Below are 10,795 nucleotides of genomic sequence, written 5' to 3'. Positions count from 1 at the left end.
GAAAAAGCGGTTTGAGCTTGTTTCACTGTTGTCGATGAGTAGATGTTCCCCAAGTTTCTTTCTGTGGATACAGTTTTCTAGATCTTCATACAGAGGCGTTCTGTGTCCTTTGTTCAGTGTATGTAGTAGTTTAAGGTTGCTTTCTATATTATCAAATAGGTGTCCTGTGTCTTTCATATGAGAGGCTGTTGTAGATCAGCTGATGTGTTCTTCGAATCTGGTGTGGAAATTAAGGCCTATTGGACCTATTTACTGAGTTAGGCATTTTATATATGTTCCTGCAAATGAAAATTTGTTGAGCCTCACAATTGCGTTTCCTAAATAAACTATTCCTTATTTGCGAAATAAGTAACATAAACTTCATTGCTCTTGGTCCGATATTGTGAAAAGACGTGTATACTCTTCACCAACTCCATCTATGTAAATAAGCAATTCTCCACCTGAAGATGATGATGTGTCACACCCTGGCGCATATTCTCTACATCAGTTTTTTCTTCTTTTAGTGCGTGGTACAGTCAGGACGTTAACGACAATATGGGTTTAGTTAGCTTGTTTGTCAACCTTTACAGTGAAGATGACAGGGAGGAGCTCTCTTTGGTTGGGGTGGGTATTCGGTTACAACAGGTTGGTAATACTTTCGGATTTCGCAGAATTTATTCGCTGACGTATCAAGTTATTACTGTTAATTAATTTTATTGTCCTAACAAACACAGTTGTTTATTGAGGTGTCAAACCAAAACCCTTTAACAGAATGTCAGATGTTTTCTATAATCAGTGGGAAGGATCTTTATCAGAGACGAGTGCCTACACTGCCACTCACTCTACTAACTACGGGCCACTTGTCCAAAATTGTAAATATTCAATACTTTGAAATAATTCAGTATGAATCAAGGAGCACTTCCTCTATAGTTCAAGAGACAAGTATCAATCTGTATCTGGTTCCTGCTATTCTCTGAAATTCCTCTTACTTCTTTGAGTGGGGGGCAGACAGTCACAGTTCAATGCTATTCCAATGAATACTGAAAATTGATACTTAGCTTGCAGTTGCCGTGTGTCTACCAGAGTCTATCACTATATTCTCACAGCGGAAGGGTCTATTGCTCCATCAGGTGCTTCTGAGGAGTGTCATTGGATTTAGGCTACAAACTTTACTCGCTGAATCTCTACTCCCCTTCTGTCCGTCCTTTTCTTAGCTTTTATCTCGTTCTACATTGATTCTTTGCGCAATATTTGTCAGCAGTAGTCCCTTGGTAGCTTACTTCGAGATGTTCGACCATCATTCTAACTTCCACTGTATATTTCTCCATTACATACATCGGAAGGTTACTAATGACGCCCGTGACCTCGACCCTCGTAGTCTTGGCGAACAATCAAAAATAATCATCACTGCCGCGTTTGGTCAGCCACTGAATAGCAAACAGCAAATAGCTAACAGGTTCCAGGTGCTGTCTGTGGCTGACACTGTCGCTGAGCCGGATGCTGTCGCCTGTCCTGTTTCAGAGGAAACCACTCAGCCTACAAGGTCCGGGCAATCGCAGAGGGTGGGACTATTGGTAGTTGGGAGCGCCAACGTTAGGCACGTTATGGGGCACTTTAGGGACTTGGCTGACAAGGAGGGTAAGAAAACCAATGGGCACTCCGTGTGCATACCGGGTGGAGTCATTCCAGATGTGGAAAGCGTCCTCCCGGATGTCATGAAAAGCACAGGGTGCAGCCAACTGCAGGTGGTTGCTCACGTCGGTGCCAATTATGTGTGTCGCTTTAGATCAGAAGAGATTCTCTCTGGTTTCGAGCGGCTAACAGAAGTGGTAAAGGCTACCAGTCTTGCTTGCAAGATGAAAGCAGAGCTGACCATTTGCAGAATAGTCGACAGGACCGATTGCGGACCTCTGGTACAGAGCCGAGTGGAGGGTCTGAATCAGAGGCTCAGACGCTTCTGCGACCGAGTAGGCTGCAGATTCCTCGACTTGCGCAAGAGGGTGGTTGGGTTTCTGGTTCCGCTGAACAAGTCATGTGTCCACTATACGCAGGAGGCGCCTACACGGGTAGCAGGGGCTGTGTGGCATGGACTGGGCGGTTTTTTAGGTTAGAGGGTCTCGGCAAAACACAAGATGGGCTTCAGTCACAAAGGGTGCAGGGTGAACACAGGAAGAACATAGCTACAGGAACCATTGGTATAACAGTTGTAAATTTGTCGTAGCTGCGTTGTGAAGGTACCAGAGCTCCAAGCGCTAATAGAAAGCACTGATGCTCAAATCGTTATTGGCACTGAAAGCTGGCTAAAGCCGGATATAAGTTCAGCCGAAATTTTTGCGTAGAACCTAACCGTGTTCCGAAAAGACAGGCTAAACACGGTTGGCGGTGGCGTGTTTGTAACTGTTAGAAGTAATTTAACTTGTCGCGAAATTGAAGTAGATACTTCCTGTGAGTTAGTATGAGCAGAGGTCATTGTTGGCAACCGGATAAAATAATAATAGGATCCTTTTACCGACCTCCCAGTTCAGATGATACAGTTGCTGAAAGGTTCAAAGAAATCATGAGTTTGATTTCAAACACATATCCGACTCATACGATAATAGTTGGTGGTAACTTTAATGTACCCTCGATATGTTGGCGAAAATACATGTTTAATTCCGGAGGTACACATAAAATATCATCCGAAACTGTGCTAAACGCATTCTCTGAAAATTATTTCGAGCAGTTAGTTCATGAGCACACGCGAATTGTAAACGGTTGTGAAAACACACTCGACCTCTTATCAACAAATAATCCTGAGTTAATAACCAGCATCAAAACCGATATAGGGATTAGTGAACACAGGGTTGTCGTAGCGAGATTCAATATTGTAATCCACAAATCCTCAAAAAATAAGCGAAAAATATACCTATTCAAGAAAGCAGATAAAAATTCACTTGACGCCTTCCTGAGATACAATCTCCACTCATTCCAAGTTAATAATATAAGTGTAGACCGGATGTGGCTTAAATTCAAGAAATAGTACCGGCAGCAATTGAGAGGTTTATATCAAATAAACTAACAAACGACGAGGGTGATCCTCCTTGGTATACAAAACTGGTTAGAACACTGTTGCAGAAACAACGAAACAAACATACCAAATTTAAACAGACGAAAACTCCCCAAGATTGACAATCCTTTACAGAAGCTCGAAACTTAGCGCGGAGTTCTATGCGAGACGCCTATAACAGATTCGACAACGAAACTTTGTCTCGAAACCTGGCAGAAAATCCAAAGAGATTCTGGTCGTATGTGAAATACGTTAGCGGCAAGAGAAAATCAATGCCTTCTCCGCGCGATAACAATGGAGATACTATTGAAGAAAGTGCTGCCAAAGCAGAGTTCCTGAACATAGCTTTCCGAAATGCCTTCACAAAAGCAGACGAAGTAAATATTCCAGAATTCGAATCGAGAACAGCTGCCAATGTGATTTACGTAGAAGTAAATATCCTCAGAGTAGTTAAGCAACTAAAATCACTTAATAAAAGCAAGTCTTGTGGTCCAGACTGTATACCAATTAGGTTCCTTTCGGAGTATCCTGATGCATTAGCTCCATACTTAACAATCATATACAACCGTTCGCTCGACGAAAGATTCGTACCCAAAGACTGGGAAGTTGCGCAGGTCACACCAATATTCAAGAAAGGTAGTAGGAGTAATCCAATAAATTACAGGACCATATCGTTAACGTCGATGCAGCAGGATTTTAGAGCATATATTGTGTTCGAACATTATGAATTACCTCGAAGGAAACGGTCTATTGACACACAGTCAACATGGGTTTAGAAAACATCGTTTCTGTGTACACAACTTGCTCTTTATTCACGTGAAGTGCTGAGTGCTATTGACAAGGGATTTCAGATCGATTCCGTATTCCTAGATTTCCAGAAGGCTTTTGACACTGTACCACACAAGCGGCTCGTAGTAAAATGGCGTGCTTATGGAATATCGTCTCAGTTATGTGACTGGATTTGCGATTTCCTGTCACAGAGGTAATAGTTCGTAGTAATCGACGGAAAGTCATCGAGTAAAACAGAAGTGATTTCAGGCGTTCCCCAAGGTAGTGTTATAGGCCCTTTGCTATTCCTTATCTATATAAACGATTTGGGAGACAATCTGAGCAGCCGTCTTCGGTTGTTTGCAGATGACGCTTTCGTTTACCGACCAATAAAGTCATCAGAAGATCAAAACAAACTGCAAAAAGATTTAGAAAATATATCTGAATGGTGCGAAAAGTGGCAGTTGACCCTAAATAACGAAAAGTGTGAGGTCATCCACATGAGTACTAAAAGGAACTCGTTAAACTTCGGTTACACGATAAATCAGTCTAATCTAAAAGCCGTAAATTCAACTAAATACCTACGTATTACAATTACGAACAACTTAAATATTGAAAGAACACAAAGAAAATGTTGTGGGGAAGGCTAACCAAAGGCTGCGTTTTATTGGCAGGACACTTAGAAAATGTAACAGACCTAGTAAGGAGACTGCCTACACTATGCTTGTCCGTCCTCTTTTAGAATACTGCTGCGCGGTTTGGGATCCTTACCAGGTAGGACTGACGTAGTACATCGAAAAAGTTCAAAGAAAGGCAGCACGTTTTGTATTATCGCGAAAATGATACGGGGATTTGGACTAGAAATCATTAAAAGAAAAGTGTTTTTCGTTGCGACGAAATCTTCTCACGAAATTCCAATCACCAACTTTCTCCTCTAACTTGCGAAAATACTTTGTTGACACCGACCTACATAGGGCGGAACGATCACCACGATATAATAAGGGAAATCAGAGCTCGTACGGAAAGATGTAGGTGTTCATTCTTCCACGCGCTGTACGAGATTGGAATAATAGAGAATTGTGAAGTTGGTTCGATGAACCCTCTGCCACGCTCTTAAATGTTATTTGCAGAGTATCCATGTAGATGTAGATGAGGCTGCCTTCGGAGTCATTATCTAACCCTGTTTATCATCCATCCGTTCCATGCACCTGAAAGTCTGTGTTCACTTTTAGTCATGCTCGAATATACAATTAAACATTTTCTGAACTGACATGTAATTAAAATTATAACATTTTCTGCAGTCATGACAAACCTTCGAAACGTGTAGTTTCAAAATATAAAAGTAGAAAGCCGGATATTAGTTTTTTGTTGTATGGTAATGTGTAGTTATGTTTACTGGTATTTTGTCTGTGTGCTAATGTGATGCTGAACTCGTGATTAGGGAAATATTGAACTGTGTACTGCAACACTCATGGCGAGGGTAAATGTAAGAAAACTGTCCTGTAAGCTATAGTACAAACGATCTGACTGCGAGAAAAATAAGTAATCTCAGTAACTAACAAAAATGACCTCTATGAAAAGTATGTCACTATTTAAATGACAATTGTCCCCACATAAATTATTAATGGCCTAACTGTTTGTGCAATATATAAATGCTATGTTTCTGCTGTCTCCAAACTACTGCAGCTCCTGCTGCTATGCTAGTTAAAGAATAAAAGTTCGAACTACCAGCAATGCGATGAGCAAGGCGTACCTTAAACTATATACACATCCACAAAACTTGTGAGCTACTAAATACCATTACTCCAATGATCATTATCAATTAAAGTTCTCTTTCGGAGAGACTTGGGAGATCAAAATTATATATGTGAAACTTGAACTAAAGAGACCAATTCTGAATGATGAAAAAACAATAAAAATTAACTCTATTAACAAAACGCTATAATTCTAAGACAAAATCTTTTAATACATGAAATACTAAAAATTCACTTCACATTAATTGTGGAAAAACATGGACAAATTCTCTTTACTTTCTTTAAAACACGTATGCTACACGTCTTTGAAGAAAAATCAGTATATCACACGTTGTTATATTATCATAAAAATCTTAAATTCTAAATCCCTGACCATATTAATTACTACGCTTACTTGTCTCGGCAAATGCGCTATAGCAGTATCATTTGAAGTCTTCTGAGTGAGTTTACAAAATATCTCTCCATAAATGAAAAACAATATAAGAAAATTTTATTTCGGCACGCAGCAATGGCCTAAACACATCTTACTCCATCACAAGATACAACTCGACTCTTCCCACCCCCTCCCCCCTCTCTCTCTCTCTCTCTCTCTCTCACCAAGACTACACTCCATTCACAATGTTCTGCTGAAAGTCCCTCGCAGCTGAAAGTCTCTCGCAGCACAACTAGAGAATTTGCCCATTGTTGAAATGAAATGAGCATAAGGCATTATGGGCCGGGGGTTCCCCGTTCGGGGAAGTTCGGCCGTCGAGAACAAGCGCTTCGACGCCACATTGGGCGAATTGAGCGTCGCAGATGGGGGTGAAATGATGATGAGGACAACACAACACCCAGTCCCTGAGCGGAGAAAATTTCGTGCTTCAGCCAGGAATCGAATCCAGGCCCCTTGGCGTGGCATTCCCCCGCGCTGACCACTCAGCTAACGGGGGCGGACTGCCTATTGTTACTCAGATGCTATGGGCAGCTTTAATTTTCTCCGTGACATCCAAAATATCACCAAAATTACAATTTTTTGTCTAAAACAAAACACCTACAATGTGCCTGACTCAGAAATCTATTTTATTTTAACATATCAATAGTCACAGCCCTCATAATGCCATCCTTTATGGGCGAAGTAATCTGTTGTTAACGTATTTGCTGCACTATTCTCGCAGATAAACAGGTGTTTACACTAGCAGGTGTTGCCTCCTACGCAATTATCGGTCATGGAGTAGATGATAATGCAGCGCCCGGTGTTGACAGAACCGGCGTACTGGCGGTCTCAGGCACGGCGGCAGCTGCAGGCATCAATAGACCGGCCGCAGCTTCTTGGTTACGCCCGCAACGCCGTGCTACTGGTGGGCACCGGGCTTTCGGCCAGTGGGCTGGCGGCGGCGCGCGTGCTGAGCGGCCAGAGGCGGGGGGACGCCGGAGAGGGCGCCGCACTCTGCCTGGACGCGCTGCCCAGCGTCGGGCTCGCCAAGGTCAGTCGCTGTGCGTTCAGCACGCACCTGTACGCGTCATAACATTACTCTGCACTGACGATGACTTCCACGTAAATCGCCAGCATAAGATCGTGACTCCGAATTTCCCACACTTGCTGTCAACTGCATTTATATTTCTCTTAACAGTTTATGATGTAAACACGATCTTCTCTACAAACTCAGACAAATAACTGCATGCAGGAAAACAATATTATTATACTCAAGATAAGCCCTTCAAAGACGCTAAACGGTGGACTACCTCAGGGAACTAGTCTCGCCCCAATTTTGTTTAATGTGAGTAGTTATATTATGGCTGAAATAGGTCTCATAAGTTTTCACATACCGATGACCGCATGCTGGCAGTGAGACATCGAAATTTTGAAGAAACGGCAACCATCTCAACATCTGATGTGGCAACAACGGCAAAATGCATTCGGAGGTGCAGACTGAAACAAGAGTCCTACTAAGGTGGAGATGGCTTGCTTTCACTTGTGCAACAGAGCGGCGAACAGAAAGCTCCGTGTCTGTTTTGGTGACAGACTATTTCACCGCAGTTAGAACTCAAAATATGTAGGTGTTATGTTGGACCGGACTCTATCCTTCAAGAACCATCTGGAAAACACCGTTCCAAGGACACAAACTAAGAGCATTATCCTGCATAACCTGTGCATAACAAACTGGGGCCCCACTGCTGAAAGTCTGCTACACGTCAGAATTTGGGCTACTCTAATCTACTGATGAGTGTAGTGTTTCTGTATGGCTCAATAGCGCACGCAAATAAATTCTCGAGACGCAGCTGAACAGTGCACTGAGAATTAAAAGTGGTACACTAAGATGAACATCCGTGAAATGGCTGTCTATACTGAGTCACATTCTGCCCCCTCTGACTTCGACGAAAAGCGGCTCTCATCTGTGAGCTTAAACTCATGCAAGAAGACCCGTAACTCTATATCTATCAAGACGCGGATATCCTACAATGAAACCGGCTTTGATAAAGAAAACCCTCCATGAAAACAGCCATGGAACTGCACACGTCTCAGATCAGCTTAACGGACTCAAGGGAATGAGACGGGACAGAGGCTTGTTCTCCACATTGCCATAACTTTGCCTGCATAATAAAGAACCCCCTGGCTTTCACGAATCATGCGGAACATGGACAAAGTGTAACAGAACACATATCAGACATAGCAGGAGCATGGGCTGTCTTCATAGATGGGGTAAGGCTCAACCTCCAAAATGCGACTGTGGAGCTGTCAGCAAACTGTTCATCACATTGTTACAGAACAACTGGGCCTATCGTGGAGCTTTTGACGGCTTCCTGATGGCAACCAAAGACACAACTGGTTATATTACAAACTTAGATGTCTCTTTACAAATTACAAGTGTTATTCTCTGCATTGTATTTAATATTGTCCTTAAAAGTAATTAAATAAACCCTACGCTTACTAATGACACAGCTACCGAATTCTCACACAGACGCCGTTGACTGACTTGGAGTTTAGGCATCGTGTGCTGTTAACATTTATTAAAATAGTGTTACGACCACAATATCTTTGTTCACACGTCCTCGTCGATATACTTGTAGCGTACAGTCGTCATTGTCAGCTGCGGCGTATTTTCAGAGAAGTAAGATTCGAAAGAGTCATTTTGTCACGTAATCGTTATCATCATTTGAAACAGGAAATGTACGCACAATAATTAAAATGCCACTATTTTCTATATTTTCTGGCGTTGCAATTTTAATTCCCAAGAGACTGTAATGAAATAGGTGGATGTTCATAAAATTTTGCAAAATCGTTTTGCAAACGATCTTGCAAAATTTTATGAACATCCACTTACTTTGCTGTACTCTCTTCGGAACTAAAATTGCAATGCCAGGAAGTATACAACGTAGCGATATTTCACTTATTGTGCGCATACAGAACAATATCTAAAATACATTATTTGAAATGTAGGTGATATGGGCATGTACAGGGTGCTAAATTTAGCACACAGGGTTATCGGCTCTGACAGTAACTACGGAATTCTCCCAGCTGGGGATCGAGCCGAAATGAGCCTTGATGATATGAGGACGCCTTTCCACACTCCTTCAACTCTAAATCAGTTGATCAGTCGCAGGGACTGGCGACTGCTGACATTCCACTCTCTTGGCAACTCTTTATCAAGTGTATTCACTGCGAGAGAGAGTTGGAGAAAGTGTTGGCCATGATAACAGCTGAAAACCCACTGTATTGAGGTACGTCAGGGTAACAAGTAGTCTTTTGTTATCTTATTCAAAATTAGTGGAAAGAATATCTACATTATAGGAAACAGACACAGGCCATAAACTGCCATAGCTGTGATGTGTGCCGTCCATATTTCTAGCTATGTGAGCCAGAGCGGACTGCGTTGTGTATACAATGCACCCTACACCACAATCCGGGTTGTGGCCTCATATGATGGTGATACGCGCAATCGAGTCACGTTTGTTCTTCTCGGTGCCTCTACTCAGAGATAGGTCCATAGTAATGCAGTACACAGATACAGAACTCATCTGAGAGGAAGGCATGATACCACTAGCAAGTCCAGTGTTGTCACTGGGTACGCCACTGATGGCGTGACTCTACCTGATTCCACATTAAGGGAAGTCGCAACGTTGGTCGCTGTGCTGGAGTATTAACGGTAGGTTTCCTTTTTTCTATCACTTGACAGTGAACTATATGGTTGGGTATACACCGTACGTATTTTCAAAGAAGTGCTTAAGAGCTTCTATGCCTTGTGGACAGATCATAAAACGATAAATCGATGATGCACGAGGGGAGCCATATTTAGTGCACGTTACTCAAATTTTTCCATTTCATAAAATTTATCGCCGTGCGACGAGTATGTGGTTGTTATACCATGGCGCAACAACTTCATCGTTACAGGAGGAAAATGCTCTGCCAATAGTTTTAATGTGTCGTTCAAAGGAACTTTTGTAAATAGTGACACTACATACAGCTGACTAAAATATCGTTTGGATCAACTCTAATCTGTTTAATTTTCTTAGTGAAAATCTCAGTGTTTTTGGGGTGGTGTTCGCAGCGGCCAACTAACGGATTCATCAGCTTAGAAAAATATTTGGCTAGCAAAACCAATAGCGCTAGCAATTGACCACAATGGAATCCTTTCTTTGTGGAGCTGATGTACACTACTGGCCATTAAAATTGCTAAACCAAGTAGAAATGCAGATGATAAACGACAATTCGTTGAACAAATATGTTATACTATAACTGAGATCTGATTACATTTTCACGCAATTTGGCTTCATAGATCCTGAGAAATCAGTACCCAGAACAACCACCTCTGGCCGTAATAACGGCCTTGATACGCGTGGGCATTGAGTCAAACAGAGCTTGGATGGCGTGTACAGGCACAGCTGCCCATCCAGCTTCAACTCGATACCACAGTTCATCAAGAGTAGTGGCTGGCGTACTGTGACGAGCCAGTTGTTCGGCCACCATTGACCAGACGTTTTCAATTGGTGAGAGATCTGGAGAATGTGCTGGCCGGGGCAGCAGACGAACATTTTCTGTATCCAGAAAGGACCTGCAACATGCGGCCGTGCATTACCCTGCTGAAATGTAGGCTTCCGCCGGAATCGAATGAAGATTAGAGCCACGAGTCGTAACACATCTGAAATGTAACGTCCACTGTTCAAAGTGCCGTCAATGCGAACAAGAGGCGACCGAGACGTGTAACCAATGGCACCCCATACCATCACGCCGGGTGATACGCCAGTATGGCGATGACGAATACATGCTTCC

At 42.5% G+C, this 10,795-nt stretch overlaps 1 protein-coding gene across 1 annotated transcript in view; it reads left to right on the top strand.

Moving 5' to 3' along the window:
* The first annotated feature begins 6,767 nt into the window (after positions 1 to 6,767).
* Positions 6,768 to 10,795, top strand: part of LOC124788868 (membrane-bound alkaline phosphatase-like) — a 186,041-nt gene continuing 182,013 nt past the window's right edge. The window contains exon 1 of the mRNA XM_047256151.1: positions 6,768 to 7,010. Within this exon, the coding sequence (XP_047112107.1) occupies positions 6,768 to 7,010 (243 nt within the window). The remainder of the gene's footprint in view (positions 7,011 to 10,795) is intronic.

This window comes from Schistocerca piceifrons, chromosome 3 (assembly GCF_021461385.2).
Source record: "Schistocerca piceifrons isolate TAMUIC-IGC-003096 chromosome 3, iqSchPice1.1, whole genome shotgun sequence".
Lineage (NCBI taxonomy): Eukaryota > Metazoa > Arthropoda > Insecta > Orthoptera > Acrididae > Schistocerca > Schistocerca piceifrons.
The sequence above is the reverse complement of the archived record's forward strand: the minus strand, read 5'-3'. Positions and strand labels throughout refer to the sequence as shown.